Raw genomic sequence first — 19,611 nt, 5'->3', positions numbered from 1 at the left:
AATTAGGCGCGTGCCATATGTCTGAAGATGTGGAGATTCTTCACAAGCTGCCGTTGAAGAGGGAGCTTCCAATGCAATGACATGGAGGATAGGATTCACCCAAGATGATGTCGAATGCTCCTCATTCATGCTTGTGGAATTTTTTACAACTTTTGTACTTCATAATTAGGCCCGGTTGGAATTGTTGTATTCATTATCACAATCACAATTCCGATAAATGAACCACTTTGGCCTCAACATTCCAGGAAATATTATTTTCTACGCTTATGTATCCTGGTGAAAATGTATATATTTTAGTGGTCCCCAAAATCACATTTCCCCAAAAACTCAATTGATAACCTAGAAAGTTTGAAAAAAATTATCCCCCAATATGGAATTGGGTGGACGTCAATCATAACATGACACATGCAAGTCTCAAGAATCCATGCCTGGAACTGAACAGGAAGTAGGCAAATGGCAACAAGGAGTTGGCCATTTTGTTTTGAGGAGGCCATTTTCCTGGGACTGACAAACTCCTAAAAGAACATTCGCTTAATATAAATGCAAACAGTGATGGCTGTAAAAAAACACAACAACCAACATCTATGTCGATTCTGTTGTGTTGCTGGCAAAAATATTATTTTGCGCCTGAAACAACAATGTGACACGGTCGTCATCAAACGGCGACAATATATAAAACCTGAGTGTTACACCAGAACTGCTAATCTCCTTTTGCCTCAGATATGATTTCATTCATGGAATCACACATAATACATTTCGCAGCCTCGGGGGCGAGTTGTAAATGCATCACCCCTGCCTTTCAACGAGAGAAATATATATTTTTTTAATTCACATTGCCAGATTAGACCCGGTCGTCTTGCGGCGCGTGTTTATCTCGGCTCTACACGCCAGATTGCCATGAGAACAGTTGGCGCAAACAAATATAAATAAATGAAAGGTGCACACCCCCAACGCTAGGTCAGCTTGCTTTGGAGGCGTGGAGGTGCCAACTGCCCCGTAACACTTGTATGGAAAAAGGCGTGTGTGTGTGTGTGTGTGTATACACACACACACACACACACACACACACATTCAGGAGCCACACATCTGCACGCCATACACGTCAGCAGTGCGATGTGTCGCCTTCGTCTCTGGCCTCTCATAGTGAGAATGTCTCCTCTTAATCCCCTCTGACTTCATACATTCAAAAAGGTCATCTCACCGCCAACACATGGCTGCGGCATGTTTGTGCGTATATAGCGAGAATAAGAAATAGAAACCCATTGACACTGGCCTGTAAGAACACTCTCTTTCTCTTCACAATCCTGACGACTCCTCTTCATCTCCTACAATGTTTTTCTTTTTAGCATTCCGTTTTTTGGACAAGATTTGTACTTTAAAAGAGACTTGCATTTTTCTTAACAATTAAAAACTGTTCGCAGGTGTCTTAATTTAAGGTCTATGACATTCTTCTGACATTAAAGACAGAATGATGACCGTATTACAACATTGTGCACGGACAATGCCAGACATTACGGACGGAATGATGAGAGTATTCCAACATTGTGAATGTAAAGAGGATTTGAGCATTCCAACATTACAGACTGAATGATTGTAGAATTCCACAACCCCAATTCCAATGAAGTTGGGACGTTGTATTAAACAAATAAAAACAGAATACAATGATTTGCAAATCATGTTCAACCTATATTTAATTGAATACACTACAAAGACAATATATTTAATGTTCAAACTGATAAACGTTATTGTTTTTCGCAAATAATCATTAACTTAGAATTTGATGGCTGCAACCCGTTCCAAAAAAGCTGGGACAGGTGGCAAAAAAATTGAAGAATGCTCATCAAACACCTGTGTGGAACATCCCACAGATGAACAGGCTAATTGGAAATAGGTGGGTGCCATGATTGGGTATAAAAGGAGCTTCCCAGAATTGCTCAATCATTCACAAGCAAAGATGGGGCGAGGTTCAACTCTTTGTGAACAAGTGCGTGAGAAAATAGTTGAACAGTTATAATAATATCATCCAAAGGATCAGAGAATCTGGAGAAATCACTGCATGTAAAGCGGCAAGGCCGAAAACCAACATTGAATGCCCGTGACCTTCGATCCCTCAGGCGGCACTGCATCAAAAACCGACATCAATGTGTAAAGGATATCACCACGTGGGCTCAGAAACACTTCAGAAAACCAATGTCAGTAAATACAGTCCGGCGCTACACCCGTAAGTGCCACTTGAAACTCTACTATGCAAAGCAAAAGCCATTTATCAATAACAAACAGAAACGCCGCCGGCTTCTCTGGGCCCAAACTAATCTAAGATGGTCTGACGCAAAGTGGAAAAGTATTCTGTGGTCCGACGAGTCCACATTTCAAATTCTTTTTGGAAATTGTGGACGTCGTGTCCTCCGGGCCAGAGGAAAAGAACCATTCGGACCGTTATGGACGCAAAGTTCAAAAGCCAGCATCTGTGATGGTATGGGGCTGTGTTAGTGCCAATGGCATGGGTAACTTACACATCTGTGAAGGCACCATTCATGCTGAAAGGTACATACGGGTTTTGGAGAAACATATGCTGCCATTTAAGCAACATCTTTTTCACGGACGGCCCTGCTTATTTCAGCAAGACAATGCCAAACCACATTCTGCACGTGTTACAACAGCGTGGCTTCGTAGTAAAAGAGTGCGGGTACGAGACTGGAGTGCTTGCAGTCCAGACCTGTCTCCCATTGAAAATGTGTGGCGCATTATGAAGCGTAAAATACGACAACGGAGTTGAACAGCTGAAGCTGTACATCGAGCAAGAATGGGAAAGAATTCTACCTACAAAACTTCAACAATTAGTGTCTTCAGTTCCCAAACGTTTATTGAATGTTGTTAAAAGAAAAGATGATGTAACGCAGTGGTAAACATGACCCTGTCCCAGCTTTTTTGGAACGTGTTGCAGCCATAAAATTCTAAGTTAATGATTATTTGCTAAAAACAATCAAGTTCATCAGTTTGAACATTAAATATCCTTTCTTTGTAGTGTATTCAATTAAATATAGGTTGAACATGATTTGTATTCTGTTTTTATTTATGTTTCACACAACGTGCCAAATTCATTTGAATTGGGGTTGTAACATTGTGGACAAAATAAGGTCAGTATTGCGATATTACGTATTCCAACTTGGTTGATGGAATGATGCTAGTATTCCATTCCATTCCTAATAACAGCGCCACCTACTGGGAACAGGAAATACCATTAAAATGGTACACTCATTTGGCATTAACCTTACAACTCCTCTCCCTCCATCCTAGGCATGCCCACCTTCCGCCATTCTTTCCTCCAGAGGCAGGGGCATCTCTTGGCCAAGTGTGGCCCACCACAGGCCACTGGCTTCGGGTAATTAAAGTGGCTCAAACCCCCCAACCCCCTCCACCCATGGTCACAGGCAAGTGCGGCTGGATGATAAAGGCACTGTGCCATAATTACATGGACAGCCGCTAAAACAGTCAGCTGGCCAGGTGCACGGTGGCAGTGGTGTGCTCTGCGTGCGTGCGTGTGTATAAGCAACTGTACAATCGCATGTGTGGGTGAGTGCGCGCAGGGGGTCAACACCCCCTTGTGATTGCTCTGCTGTAGTTAAGCCCTCTGTGTTTAAGCCCCCGCATAGGCCCATTCAACCACACACACACACACACACACACACACACGCACACGCTGAGTGAACCCCCGCCTGCCCCCCAACCAATCATTCCCCACCAGTGGTCTGACTCCTGCCGTGAGTGTGTGTGACCATCAGCCATTTAATTAGAGCCAGCCGCCATTTGCCTAATTTCAATAAATAAATAAATAAACACTGGATCGGAAACCCCCCACCCCCCTCAATAAACAAACATTCAAATGAGGTTCCCTGTGCACGTGTGTATGTGTGCTCGTGTGTGTGCTGATCTAAGGACCACTGCATGTGGACACACAACCATACACACAATGAACTCAAGTGGATATTAGGTATTCTCATGGACTTTTTTGCTTATTTCCATAACTTTCTTTGAAGTTCACATATATTATAGCAGGTGGGCACAGTCTGAAAAAAAATTGCCAGATAGGCCAGGTCATTAGTAGAGTGTTTAAATGAGTTGAAAGGTGTAGGTAAAATCTTAATTTGAATAACAAAATAATTACTAATAATTTTCCAGAACAAAAAGTGCTTTTGTTGAGAATATAGTACCATTTTTTTTGCAGGGGGGGGGAATAAATGCATCTTTTCCAGAATGAAAGGTGTAATATTAGAATAAATATCCATCCATCCATTTTCTGTACCGCTTATCCTCACACGGGTCGCGGGCGTGCTGGAGCCTATCCCAGCTATCTTAGGGCGAGAGGTCGAGTACACCCTGAATTGGTCGCCATATTTTTTTAAATTCACTTCAAATTCACAATGTGACTAAACTTTGACTATTATGTCATTGGAAAAATATGACTAAACACGATTGGGGGGGTTAGATTCTGGGATGTTGTCAGTCATTGCCAACCGTGGGCCTGTGAAGCCCTCTGCGACTCTTTTGTGATTCAGGGCTTTACAAATAAACTTGACTACATTATGATAAGAATGTGACTTTTTATCCCGACAAAATATGTATTTGTTCTTGTAATGATTACAAACTTATTCTCAAAATATCAAAAAAAAAAAAAAAAAAAAAAAAAAAAAAAGTCTAAAAATGTCTCTCTTAAAAATAGGCAATTTTTTATTTCTTGTCCAATTTAGGGCTACACATGGTAGTTATGTTTAATTGGTGTTAGGATTATGAGGAGCTCCTTGGAAAAATTTCTCCCCAGGATGGGGTCCCTGGACACAAACATTATAAGAACCCCTGTTTTAATAGACTGTTATAATGCATACAAACTTGTCAAGTGTGACAGCATTGTTATTGTACAGGTATGTCATCAAATGTCTCCATAGTTCAAGACTAGAAGGCACACTGTTCACGGTTTACCTTGGGGGATGAGGAGGCAATTTCTCTCCCCATGACCGCCGCCACCGGACCGGGACCAACTGCCAAGGTTTTCTTCCCTCCGTCCGGGCCGGCTTTGGGAGCGGGCGCACCGGGGCTGAGGCCGGGGCCCGACGAGCCTGGTGGTGTGGGAGCTTTCCTCTTCTGGCTACTGCCCACGTCCGGGAGAGCGAGGCTCTGCGTGGGGCTCGTCCTGGGCTCGTAAAATGGGTTGGACCTGGTTGGCAATGACATAGAGAATGTTACGTTATTTTCTTTCATGGTGATCTGAATGTTTTATATTCTTGGAGATCAATTACTTTACCTATCCCTAGTGGACATTTCTATGTGTCAATGCAAGTGTGATTTACAAAAGAATAGCAACACAGAAAATAAAAACATCTCACTGGTGAGCTATTTTTAGAACAGGCCCGCGGGCTACTCGTGGTTCTTAGGGTCTACCTGGTGTCCGCAGGCACCCTGTTGGCAAACCCTACGCTACACTAACTGACAAGTGTAATACAGCAGCTTGGTGAATAAGTCCTGCCTGCACCTGTGAAAATACAAATGTGTGTGAATACAGTAGTAGTAGTCGTAGCGCTCACCTTGTTGCAGTCCCTTAGCGTCGTACCTTCGTATGGACTTAGTAGAAGTAACAGTAGTAGTTCTAATGGTAGTAGTAAGGGTAGTCGTTCTAACAGCAGTAGCCGCTTGCCTTGCCACAACCACCTAGTTTTGCCCCCAGTCGCCACTATAATAAAAGCTGCATATTGGCCATGTAGTGGCAGGAGCAGGGTGAGCAGTGGCACATTTGCATGACACAGATCCACCCCCTAAAAACAGGCTAATTTCAATTTTTTTTTAATCTTTTGCGTATTATGACAAAATACTGTCACAAACATGTTTTTACGACACTTGGGAACTGGATTAAATTGTGGGAAAAATGCCCAATATTTAGTAGAGGTTTTTAAGGTGGTTTGATATGAGTTGTTTGATTAAACAAATGCACAGTTGTGTGCATCAGTTACAACACAATGAACAACACAAATGAGTAAATAGAAGAATCTGTTCCACTCGGGTCAGATCACATCCTGGCTTCTCAAGGTGCACTACTGACAGACTGACGGACAGGACAGACACACACACACAAAAACACACACACAACACAGATTGTTATCAATATAGAGACACACATGTGGCAGTGAAAGCCCCCCCCCGAGATTCTCACTCAGCATGCAACAAAGCGGCGCTAAAAAAACAGGAGAATTGGATGAGGCCAACTCCAAAGAGCATTGGGAGCGGTCACAGTGATGGAGGAGACCAAAGCAAAGAAAAGCCTCCGTGGAGCAACATGCTGAAGGCTGAAGGAGATCCAGTCAAAACAGCAGTGCTCCCTTGAACTTTCTATTCTGCGGAGAATGACCTCGGACTTAAGGCAACAGTCACGCCAGTCAGTAACGCGTCAAGCTTTTTGACAGCATCGCTCAACCACAAGTCTGTGAAGGCTACTGAGAACCAGAACTCAATTTAGGCGTAGAAGTGGTCATCTGTGGAAATGTATTGGTCAATTCAGGGATCAAATAACCTGTTTGAGACGTACTGCGTGGCACGACTCGAACTTTCTGCTTGGTTACACATATTTGTAATTTGATATTTTGTGCCATTTTTACCAGATGAGCTCTTACTCACAGTGATGGAGATTAGACACCAAGAAACTGCACTTACGACGATTGTTCTGGCCTTACCGTATGTTATGTATACGCGATGTTTAACACTGTCTCTGGTCCGTGTCTACAGTTTGTGTCTTTGGTCCTTATCTTCGTGCCGTGTCTTTCTTCCGTGTCTATTATCTGTATCTTTGTTCCGTGTCTAGAGTCGGTGCCAATGGGCTGTGTCTTTGGACCACGTCTACGGTCCGCATCTTTGGACCATATCATTGTTTCGTGTCTATGGTCCGTGTCTTTGGTCTGTTCAGGCTTCAACTGGCGTGAACTGAACCCAACCGTACATGAGTTCAATTGTACATGGTCTCGTTCTACTTGGGTTTGGAGGATTCCATTTACACTGACCAATTATAAGTTGTGTTGTTTTAACTGAACAAAATGTCATCACGGTCCAAAAAAATGTCACTCAATATATAAAATAATAACTTACTCATCGAGCTCCTCATCGTCGTTTTGTCCGAGGTGAGCGTACAAGTACTTGCTCATGTCGACCGGTCGCACCCCTATCCTGGGCCGGGCCTTCGGGGGCTCTGGTTCTGGTTGAGCGTCTGCTCCGTCTTGCTCCGGCTCTGCGAAGGGGTTTCCTGGTGTCAACTCACGTGACTCCTCTGTGGGTTCAGCAAACGGGTTGGAGGCGTCGGAGAGGGATTCGTCAACCCGCGAGGCCGGCAGCTGCTCAGGAGGTTCTGTTGGACGGAGGATTAAGTCATTTACTGTCAACGATGTCTTAATGAACCAGTTGTATTGTGTTTTTTTTTTTAACGCAGTATTCAAGTAACGGTAAAAAATTGTATGTTTTTCATCACAAAGCAGCCCAATGTTTATTATCCTGTAAGTGGGACAACAGCTGCCTTCAGTCAGTCAGACTCTTGCAAGAAATAAACTAAAAACAACTTTTTATGTTATTATTGTTTTTTATTACAGTAAAATGGTAAATATTGCCGGAACAGTTAACTTAATCATCCGATTTTGACACAATTAGGTCCAGGTTTGTTTGTTGAAAGGATGAGTTTCAAATGATATTAAAAGGGATTTGGCATTATAGTTTTTGTTATATTTAAGGTTTAAACTACAGTGGTTCCTCGATTTAAGAGTTAAATTTGTTCTGGGACCAAACTCACAACTTAATTTACTCGTATATCAAAAAAAGAGAGAATATAACGAAATAAATTGTTCTAAAAAAAGGTTAATTATTGTTTTGTGTTGGGTGTCTGCCTTTAAGGCCCGTGGCCTGCTGGGTAAAGTCAAAAGTTGGAGATGGGTTGGCTATTTATTACAACGTGAGCCTCTGGGCGTGAGTTGTGGCCTACAGCAGCTCCTTGCGAGTGTTCTCAATTTGCCCAGTTCAATAAACGGCTCAAACTGCATCAGCGACTGTGGCTCTCCTTGCCCACAAGCCAGAGCATTACAATACCTTAATTGCTCCACTTTCATCTACTTCAATCGAGCAGCACATCTGAAACTCCCTTGTAACTCAAATTTTGGCTCGCAACACAAAAAAAAAGGGCTTGTAAATCAAAATCCTCTTAAGTTGGGGCACTCGTATGTCAGGGAACCATTATATTAATATGGACAATTATAAACATTTGAGGGGGTAGTGCCCAATTTTTTAAATATTTTTGCCATTTGTGGGCTTGATACCCAACCCCGCTGTACATATTACCCCCCAGCAGAATTCTAAAACCATGACAGTGTGTATAATCCAATTCCATACCGTCCTCATCGGGATCGCCGAACGGGTTGAGGTGGTTGGCCTCGGGAAGGTGCTCCTCGGGCTCGTCGAAAGGGTTGGCGTGCATGGCCGGGTGTGTCTCGCGGTCCTCGTCTTCCAAGAAGTTCAGCTTGTTGATCAGCTCTTTGGAGGCCAAAAGAAAAAGTTAATCAAGATGACGAGCCATCAGGCATCCAAATTACTGTATATTCACAAGTACCAGAACGCGCTGCACTTGGGAGTGAACCACAAGTAAGCACCAGCTAAACTTGACTGAGCTCCTTTCTGGGAACATTGGTGTAATTAGTGGGTGGGATACTGTGGGAGACAAGTGTCGTGGAGTTGCTACGGAGACGGAGGACGAAGGGGCTCACACTTGACCACTTTATCTTCGTCTTCCTCACCACTGTGGCTCATTTGCATGGAGACGAGGGGCTGCAAAGGGGTGCGAAAAGGACAAGCCGAGACATGTCTCGAAAGAGCGGCGTATATCTGTCTATTTGCGGTGTTGCTATGTGAAGTGGACTTCGCTGAAAAGACCGGTGGCGTTTTTTTCTTGACGGCCCATTTTAGGCCATGTTTGCTTGTTTTCCTTTACAAGCAGAATAGGCTGCAGGTTCATCAAGCGCAGAAAGAATCGAATCCAATTTGATCTCACGAGACTTCAGCTCTGAGCATAGTTCAACTCATGTTACCAAGTAAGTAACAGGAAGTACAAAAAACAGTCTTTGTACCGCCCACGACTTACATGTATGTGCCAGTCTTCTACGGGTCGTGCCTCTTCTATGGGTGAATAGTCTTATTTAATTGTACTTGTATTATACATATATCTTTATATCCGTATGACGAATCAGATCATACCATTACCGTTCCAAAACCAAACCGTACCGTAACACTCGGTAAAACATGGATCAACCTGGGTACACACATACTGATTTTTTTAATTTGATAGACTGTACAAGACGAGGAAAAAAATGTCCATTTTTCAGCTTACTAGGTGTTAAAGACATTAGTCGACTAGTCGATGAGTCAACTTCACTAATGCGCATCAACGTTTAACATTTGAAGTCCACTAATTGCTAATAACGGGTATTTTGGCATCTTGTTTTCCCATCAACCAATCGTCCATCTGCTGCCGTCTCCAGACTATTAACAATGTGGCTCAGTAAAATGTACGGCCAGCAAGGCGGCACAGTCTTCATAGATGCTCAGAAAGTAAGACAGTAAGCAGGTATTCCGATCGCCACGAGTCTTAAAAGATTCATAACAGTGGTACCTCGGGACTGGCGGCGAGGAACGAGGGCAAAGAAGACAAAAGAATGGTAGTCGAAGAAAAAAAATAGAAGAAGCACAGCTAACTGTTTGCTTGTCTGGAAGCTACATTCCAGTTGCAAACTTATCGTCATTTGTATGGTGGTAAATGACTTTTGAGACACGTTATGCAAACAATCAACTCGACCAGTCGCGCCTCTATTTGAGCTTCAGGTTGCTTGGCAATTGACGATCATTCCATTTCATGTCACAATCACGGACTCCATGGATAAGGATTTGTCGTCGTTTATACCCGTCAGCCCGACCGTTTTCTCATCAGATCGTGGAGGAAAAATCACTATGAACGTATTCCACACCACAAAATAATTGTTCAGTGTAAACTTTCAGGGACATCCGATAATCGGGTATTTGCTGACTTGGATCGCACTGGAGGGAAAATGATCAGATTTGGAAGAATGGCAAGCCTTTAGACACAATAGACAATAGACTCTTACTTTCTAAGTCTTCTCTGGACAGTTTATCTAGTTCGGTTCACTACCAACTGCAGTTGAACACAAAAAAAAACAACTTAATAAAATAAAGAACATCAACGGTAACAGTTTTTACAGCAGCACTCTGGTGAACACTTTCAACAGCACAACTTCCAAAATGGTCAAAATAAATTCGGAAAAGTAACTGACATCAATGTCAACGCAACATGGGAGAAACAGAAGAGAAAATATGAAAGAAAAAAGGTACACCAAACTAAAATAAAATGAAGGAAGTTTCACAAGACGAGACGTGAGTAAGTTGGTTAGAAAATAAGACCTTGCGAGGAAGTGGCAGGCTTAGCGGCCGCCTTGCACGCTCGCTTAGGAGCGCCGATGCCATCGTCATCGTCGTCGCCATGTAAGCAGCTGAGGGCGTTCAACTGGTTTACTATCTCTGCAGACCACAGGGTCGCACGACAGGGAAGAACGGAAGAAGAGGAGTGAAGACGTTACGGAGAACACAGAGAAACAGCAAAAGCAATATGTTTTGAAGAAGATGTGGCTGGTTTATTGCAGTGATTCTCAAACTGGGGTATAACATAAGGGGACCAGTGTGCCAATAAAACAATAAACCAATTACTCCTAACTATCTTATTTTTGGGCCAATTCAAAGCTTTGATATGATTGTGACATGTCATCTCATAAATCTCCAATTTTTTTCTTCAGAGAACAAATGGGCAAACTTTTTCGAGACTACAATGGTACCTTGACTTACAAGTGCACCAATTTACAAATTTTCAGAGGTCCCAGGTGTCACTCAAGGTTTTTTGCTTTGGTAAGTGAGCTTCAGATACGGCTGATGATGGCATCAAATGCTACAACAATGGACCAGCATTCCTAAATTTGACATGCAAATTTGACGAGTACACTGAGTCACGAGCTCAGTCACAGAAAGAATTAAATTCGTAAGTCAAGCTACCACAGTATGGTCGTTTTAGAGCATACAGCCATTTGCCGCAATATTATGAGAATACAGTTGTATTTTTGAAATGAACTCGTTCAAATACAATTTTCTTCCCTTGTAAACTTGGACTAGAACATATTTTGACTTTATCTTGGAAAAACTTAATTCTTGTGAGATTGACTTTTTATCCACAACAAAGTGCATCTTTGTCCTCCTACAACGTTTTCCTTTTTAAAAAAAATAAAAAAACTTTCTTCTTATAATTTATTTCTCTAAATACTATGAAATTGTTTTTGTATGATTCAAACTTTCCTCGAAAAATGGGCAACTTTTAAATTCCTACGGCGGTGATTCTCGAAGTGTGGCACCATTAGTTGCACGCAGGCCCCCTCTAGTCATATGTGAGTGAATCATGGAATTAAAAGCTCAAAACACACTTAGGCCTACTACTCTAGCTGTATTTTAATGTTGTCATTATTGTGGTATCTTTTGTATTTTTTTGAGTTGGTACTTGGTATAGAGATTGTCTTATGGCATAGTGGGGAACAAATGGCAGTCATCTTTATTTGGCGTTGGGATTATGGGTGGGGGGCTTGAAACAAAAATCTGTCCCCTGGACCCAAAATGTTTGAGCACCCCTGCATTTTTGTCAGCATCATAGGGGAAGCTTGTAGGTACAAGTTGGTTGGAGTATTGGCTTTGGCCTCGCGAGACACACGCTAAGCGAAGCGTGGCTGTAGGCGCTCAATGCGCACACATACAAATGAGACAAAAGAGCGCAGAGAGAAAGCATGAAGCTGAACAGGAGGCGGGAGAAAAGTTGGATTAGGCTAAGCGGGAGGGAGCGGAGGAGATGCATTACACCACAACACGGATGCGCACACGGTGCGGATTTGAATCAAGGTGTGAATATGTTATGTTTTATACACTTTTGTAAAGAAAGAATTGTTTGAATATGTTGGTGGGAAAAAATTAACACATTACCTCCACTAAACTTTCACACTGCCCATTAAAGATGAAATTTGCAAATCTTTTGACCAAGTCTCTGTACTCTATAAACGGGATGTACTAAACTAACTTGCCATTGACGGCATCCAATTATCTGATTGCGGATGCCGTGTCAGTTTGAAACCATTGTGTGAAGTCTAACTCTCATTCCGTCGCTGAGTTATGTGTAAAATGAAAAGGCAGGCAAATGTCTCCTAGTATGGCTCTGATGCAGAAATTATGTGGGATATCTGTGGAAAATGGGCTAGTGACTGTATAAGACTGCATTTTGTCAATGTTGCTGGGAGAGATGATGTCAACCCAGTCCTTTTCCCAGCATCTGCAGTAGAGCTATAACAAGAAGGACAGATTCTATGTTTTAACAAATTCCAGGACAGGAGTGTGACATTTACCACTTCTCCCGTCCTGTTGTGTTGGAAGCAGTTGTCATTGTATTTCATCTCTCGCTCTCTCTCTCTCTCTCACACACACACACCTAATTATCTGATTGTGTGATGCCATGTTTATGTGTCCACACACATACAGTGGCTATAAAAAGACCATGAACACTTCCAAATAGCAGTCAGTATTAGCACACAACCCTCAGACTTCTGCTAAAGAAAGCAAATGTCAGGAAAAGCTTCTAGAACAGCTGAACTTGGTGTGTAGACTTTTTATATCCACTGCTGTCACGGGAATAGCCTTCACTGGGTTCTGCATGAAATATAGACAAATTGATAAGTTTTGTGTGAAAGTGGCTGATGACTGTTCGAAACATGTGTTGATTCTTCCATTTTGTCAACCTCTGCCACGTTGGCTCATACGTGCAACATTTTGCGGCCAGTTGTTACCTGTGATCTTGGCCGCCTTCTCCTCCTGGTTGACCCTGTTCTCCTCATCGTCTTCGTTCTCCTCCTCGAAGTCGTCCAGGTTGCCGATGTCGGCCTGCTTCATGCTCATCAGGCTGGCCAGGCTCTGCATGTCCTCGTCACTGCGGCAGGGGGGGGGGGGGGGAAATCACATCCATGCAAATGCATATCATGCACTTGTAATGTGTTTAAAAAAAAAAAAAAAACACTCACAAGGCTATACATAACCTTGAGAGATTAACATGCAGCTGAGATGTGTGGGGGGGGGGGGGAGATTATGCACTGACGTACCAATGAATAAATGGAAATGCAGCAGCGTTGAATTTTGATGTGACGGGAGGACGGCGTCCAATTCAAAGGATTAATGTAACGCCGCCTCCACCTCTGTCACTTCCTAACTTCTCGACATTTTTAAACCTTTTGTCTCAACTTGGCCTTCATGTCCCCGCTCCCCCACCGCACATTATTTCACGCCGTCCCCTTCTCAAAAGCGCCATCATAATCTTCTCTCTCCGTCTCTGTGTGTCTATGTGCTTTGTGTTTGCTGCCTCCCGGGCGCTGGACTTCATTTGAAGCGGCGTGATGGAGTTTGTTTGTGTGTGGTCGACATCATTCCCCGAAGGGTTAACAAGGGTTATGCGCCATCGACCCGCCGTCGACGACACAACAAAGGCCCCCGCCGATGTGCGTGTGTGTGCCCTTAAATGAAAGTTATCGAATTAGAATGCACAAACGAGAGGGAGAGTGTCCTAAAATTAAAGTTGCGTGTATCAAAGATGAATAAAGAGGGAGTGAAGAAGAGAGGCTACGAGTGATTGACAGGATGGGCCATAAATAATAATAATTTCAAACATATAGCCAGTAGGAGTGGTAGCCCTGAGCGATACTGTTTGCTCTCTGTTTTGTTTTTTCACTTCTGGGATTTGCTTCACTTTTCCTGACTATTTTTCTCGCAGCATTAACATGCTTCAATTTCCACAAGTAGGTAAGTTTCCTCTTGGGGGAAAAAATAACAAATACAAATCTGAAAAGAAAGCAGCTGTCTGCTTCTTTGGTGGAATTAAAGCCACTAGTTGTTATTTATTTATTTATTAATTGTTCCTAGATGGGTCTGAAAAGTCACAATTTGGCAACACTCCTTGGTCTTTTGTAAACTAACGCCCTCTCTCTTCGCAGTCATGTTGTTAGTTGAAGTCGTGCATGTTAGCGGGGATGCGCTTTGAACTACTGCAAGCTGCCCAAAAAAAAAGTTCCTGAAAAACACCGTGGTAACTCGAGTTGTGAGTTTAATTGGTTCCGTGTCCAAACATGTAACTCAATTTAATTACATATCAAATTTCTTTTCCCCATTGAAAAGCCGTTAATCCTCCAAAAAATACTGTTTTGTTGTGTGTTTTTAATAAAGAAAAATAGCACTGCATTGTATTAACAAAACAATAAAAGAGTTTGTAAAGCAATGAACTGGTTTTATATAGTGTAATTACTGTATCTACTGTAGTATCCGTGTTGAATGTGTGCCTTTAAGGTGCGTGGCCTAGAGAGTGACGCCAGTCTGGTTGGCCTTCTCGTCTGCGTGTGAGCATCAGGGCATGAGTTATGGCCTACATCAGCGTCTTGTGAATGCTCACATTTTGTATTTGCTTGTTTGACTGTTTGTCCCTGTCAAATGTCTGACAGCGCATTGGCAAGTGTGGCTCTCCTTGCTCACCTTTACAGTATCTTAATTACTTCATTTTTTTAAATTTACTTGAGCAGTGGCCTATCGCTTGCTCTTTCTTACCTCAAATATTGGCTGGCAACACAATTCAAAACAAAAAATATTGAAATGAGTTCAAATTAATCAAATAAATCGGCCGAGCTCATAAGTTGAGGCACTCGTAAGTCAAGGCACCACTGAAATAATCGGTAGACTCGATGAAACGCCCAGACCCAGTCTACGATGTTGACTCACGTGGCCTTGCCCTCCCGCAGGAAGATGCAGGAGAGGGAGAACTGCAGCGTGGCCGAGACCACCTTCTTGGACAGCGGCTTGAACTTGAGCTTGACATCAGTCTGCGTGGGCATGGGGCTGGCGTACTGCTTCATGTTGATGCTGCTGGTGGCCAGGGCCTTACGACGGCCCGATGGGGACTCCTGCACGGGGAACGAGATGGAAAAACGGTACAGGTAAGCAGATCGGATAACAATCACAAACCTTAAAATGACTTGCAATACAACTCTCTATATAGCTCTATAATAGCCTATTTCACAGAGGAACCCTGCGAAATTGCATCACAGCTGGAGGAGAAGACCCAGCATTTATCAGTCTGTGCCTTTTACACAGAATGCAGCAAATGACGCCGCAATCTGATTTGATGACGTCAATGTGTGTGTGTCAGGTGTTAAACCTCACACCACCCCACGTCCCGGCATACCAGAATACTCTTGCACTGTGCCGTGACATCTAAATTAAACGAAAATAGAAGAAAAAAAATCAATTTCCTAACACTTTTCTACCTCTTTTCTATCTAAAAGCAGCACACAGTTGTCAGTGTGAGATCCCCACAAACGCCTTCTTGTATCCGCTGTGAATGGAGCCTGGAGGAGGACCCCTCTCGCGTGCGCTCGAACCACAAACAAAGCTAAAGCGTCGCTTAGTCGCGATGTGAATTGGAGAGCGCATATACATATACACAAACGCGGGAGTTCGATAACGTGATGATAGCATCCCGTAACATTTTGCCAGATGTCTACACATGCGCAAATCTCAGGAAGATCTGGCTCTGTGAAGAAAACTCAATCTGGCGCCTTATCGCCAAGGTCCTCGGGGGATTTATTCGCACGCACGCACACGCACACAAAGAGTGAGGGATTCAGTGGTAAAGATGCTGGTCATGCTATTGAAAAGAGGCAAAAGACAAGAAACGTGTGGTGCATATTATGGGGTGTAGGTAAGGGACAGGAAGTGTAACTGCCTCGCGCTCTTGCCCAGTGATACAGATGTTGTTAGTGGAAGCAGTGAACGTCAGCAAGGACGAACATTGGAAAAAAAACAAAAATTCCTGACAAATACTTGTATCTATCAATAAAATTAATTGCACGTCAAGCCCTACCTAAGACATACATAAATTGATAGATTGTGCATGTGACATAAGGCGGATGCAGTCAAACTTAAAGGGTATTAAAGCACAAAGTAGAAACTTACCAAAACATTTAGCTACATACATTGAATTCATGTTTAGATGGCAGGTTGTTAGCAAATGGCAAAAGGGCTTTAGCGTGATCCGAGGACGAACGCATTACATCTTGGGCCAGATCTGTTTAACATAGTAAAGAGGCGCATTCTTCTTTTCTTTTCTTTTTTTTTCTGCCATTGAATTTGGCAGGGATCGACGCTCTCAGACTTCCCGCTCACTCAAAAGGATTATGTAAAAACCGGCCTCTCTCAGGGAAGGGAATGGTAAAAAGCTGTTTCGGAACCTCCAGACATTCATGGAAAAAAACTTTTGGAAGACAAAGGAAAGTCGCCTCCCTTCGAGTGATCATGTGAAGAAAGCTTTCAGGTGTAACGGCATTTTGGCCATGCGGGACCGCTTTGGTGGGCTGTCTACTTTTTTGAATGTGAAGTGTCTACTCATGCCTGCCTTATTTGAAGTGTTTTACAAAATGCAAACGTGTTGCGTTTTGTCCAATTTGGGTGTAATCTTCTTATCATGCGTGCATCGGCTGCCTGCTTCTCCGTAATAAATGATTATGTTAATTACAAGTCATTGTCCTTCACGAGAACACCATCCAAAAACAACCTTGTCCCTTTGGATGATTTAAACTTTTTCATGGTATTCCCTGTGTCCTCCAACGAAAACGTATTTTATTACATCAGGATTATAAACAAGTGCAGGGGGTCTTCGGTTTATGATGGAGTTCTGTTCCTAAGTAACCCGAATTTGCACACAAATCATAACTGATCTTTGCTAATGCAGTAGTAAAGTCAGAATTCCAGCAAATATTTCTATGAAAAACGCCTGCAGTCCATTATATAAAACAATCAAATTGAAAAACTCGAAGTAAAGCGCTAATCGATCATGTCTACGTAGTTTTACACTACCCAGCAAACAAAGGTTTATTTTCGCTGTAAAATGTTGGGTGGCTAAGTTGAATTCAACTATGAATTACTTTGATTCTAAATGTTTTTTGTTCATGATATATGAAGATGAAATTCTTTGCTGTGAAATAACTGTTGTCATGTGACGTCGTATGTGCTGGTTATCAGAATCTAAGACTAACAATGTTAGCTCATGGTAAGCTCATCTCCCACCTATCTTTCCATCTTCACCCACACCCATCATGCCTTCCATTTCCCACCTGCGGCGGAAAATAATGAAACATAAAAAAAAGTACAGAAAAAAAATCGTCCACTTGACATTTTGATGCTGACATTTGAGCTTCGTCGCTCGAGACGTAGTGATGTGTCCAAAGAACAGCCCGTCGGGAGAAGAACACGAGGGCTGAGAGGGAGGGGGGAAGAAAACTCTTATCTCTCCGCAGATTACACCCAGGCTATTATACTAAGCTAATAGCGCGTGTAGATACTTTATGAATGAATTTGCTAAATGCGGCAAACACTTAAGACGAAGGGGATTTGCTAAAGATGACAATGGCAACGAACAGAGCGAGGGAGGGAGGGATGGGCACTAATGGGAAATACTTAAGGATATGCAAATAAGACCGCAAAATGAATGACAAACATTTTGAGAGATTTGCACCAGAGCGTCAAAACAATGGAATTGGCCTCCTTTTCCCCAAGATGCTGCTTGTCAATCAAATATAAAAAGGTGAAGGGGGGTGGGATTACAGTGACAATGTATAAAATGAAAGGCAGGGGACAATGCAAAAGTTTCATTTATGACAGAGGATAAGAATATCATCATGCTTTAAGAGAATAACTAATAATTATTAATACTTGTAGTGTGCAACAAGAAGATGAAAGAAAAAGACCAAGGAGGGAGGGAAAGAGTGAGGGGTTGTGGCTGTATGCTGCCCCCTGGTGGCATCTCCTTGTAAGTGCAACGCTAAAGAACATTACAGAGAGGATAGGTTTCAGACCCATCCACATTAGATGAAAATCCGTGAGAAAGAGACCATCTAAAAAAAGAAGAAAAAAAGTCAAAAGGTTTTACCCCTCCCACATGCTTCAAACATATTTAGATATAGTAAAACACACAAACTAAAGAAATTACAGAGATTATGCGGTAGCTTTCAGACCCATCCACATAACATGAAAATCTGTGATAAAGAAACTATCCATTTTCTTTACCGCTTATCCTCACTAGGGTCGCGGGCTGCTGGAGCCTATCCCAGCTATCTTCGGGCGGGAGGCGGGGTACACCGTGAACCGGTCGCCAGCCAATCGCAGGGCACATAGAAACAAACAACCATTCGCACTCACATTCACACCTATGGGCAATTTAGAGTCTTCAATCAACCTAGCACTCATTTTTTTGGGATGTGGGAGGAAACCGGAGTGCCCGGAGAAAACCCACGCAGGCACGGAGAGAACATGCAAACGCCACACAGGCGGGGGCAGGATTTGAACCCCGGTCCCCAGAACTGTGAGGCAGATGTGTAAACCAGTCGGTCACCGTGCCGACTGATAAAGAAACTATCTAAAAAAAAAAAAATTTCATAGTACCTGCCACATGGTTCAGACACACAAACAAAATTATAAAAACACTCTTAAACTAAAGAAATTACAGAGATGATAGGGGTAGGTTCGTTTTGCAGGGCAATTCTACTTGGGGGTTTACCGTGCACACAAATTTAAAAGTACAAAATATAAGTTATCAAAACTATTTTCTTTTCTTTCATTCTCATCTTGGCATGCCACTGGGCGAAGAGAGGGAAGTGGGGGGGGGGGGTGCAGGACTAGTATACGCCAGCTGGCCCCGGATCGATCCACAGATGCTCCCCTGGTGGGGGGGAAGGGGACAGGGCAGCGGGGGTGCCCAGGAGGTCCCGCTGAACCCCCTCTGCCCCAAAATGCCAATGGGACGGGCTCGGATAGTTGGGCGGGGGTGGAAAAAGGAGGGGCGGCGAGTCCCTTTGTGACTGGAGCTGTGGCTTAATTAGACTGAGTGCTAAACAGAAGCTAGCGTCTTTGTGAAGACGCATGAAGACCAATCAACTAATGGCTTTTTAACACACAGTCAAAAGTCAATTGGTTTCTAATATGAACCAACATGGCCCCCCATTGATCCTTTTGAGTACAATTATTTCACACGGTCTGCTGTAAAATTGCCAAAGTTTAGGGTCTCTCATTGGAAATAACTGCAAAAAAAAAATTGCTTCGTTTTGATAAAAGTGCTTCGCGGCCAAGTGGATCGCCAAGGAGGAAGATGCCAGCGCGATACGTCGCAACGCTGTCCGGAAGTGATGAATCGCATCCGGTTGATGATTATCAGACTTGAGCATCGACGCCACCGCGGAAACAAAAACAATCTTGAGCCGGGCGGCAACAGGCAAAGGACAAACTGAGGTTATCGTGTTTCTGTCCACGGAAGTGCTGGAAGACATTCAGGAAAAAACTTGTGTTCTGTTAAGGATTGTTAAAGCCAAAATTAACGATCTTGTTACAATGCAATTCAAATTGGCCCAGTTTAGAGTT

General features: G+C 43.0%; 1 protein-coding gene across 1 annotated transcript in view; it reads right to left on the bottom strand.

Annotated features, from left to right (window-relative positions):
* ehbp1 (EH domain binding protein 1) overlaps positions 1-19,611 on the bottom strand; it is a 131,494-nt gene that overhangs the window by 84,824 nt on the left and 27,059 nt on the right. The window contains 6 exon segments of the mRNA XM_061690954.1: positions 4,978-5,212; positions 7,129-7,384; positions 8,413-8,553; positions 10,489-10,605; positions 12,954-13,093; positions 14,923-15,104. Of these exon segments, the coding sequence (XP_061546938.1) occupies positions 4,978-5,212; positions 7,129-7,384; positions 8,413-8,553; positions 10,489-10,605; positions 12,954-13,093; positions 14,923-15,104 (1,071 nt within the window).

The sequence above is a fragment of the Phycodurus eques genome, chromosome 11 (genome assembly GCF_024500275.1).
Source record: "Phycodurus eques isolate BA_2022a chromosome 11, UOR_Pequ_1.1, whole genome shotgun sequence".
Taxonomy (NCBI): Eukaryota; Metazoa; Chordata; class Actinopteri; order Syngnathiformes; family Syngnathidae; genus Phycodurus; species Phycodurus eques.
This window is presented reverse-complemented; position numbering and strand designations above follow the sequence as displayed.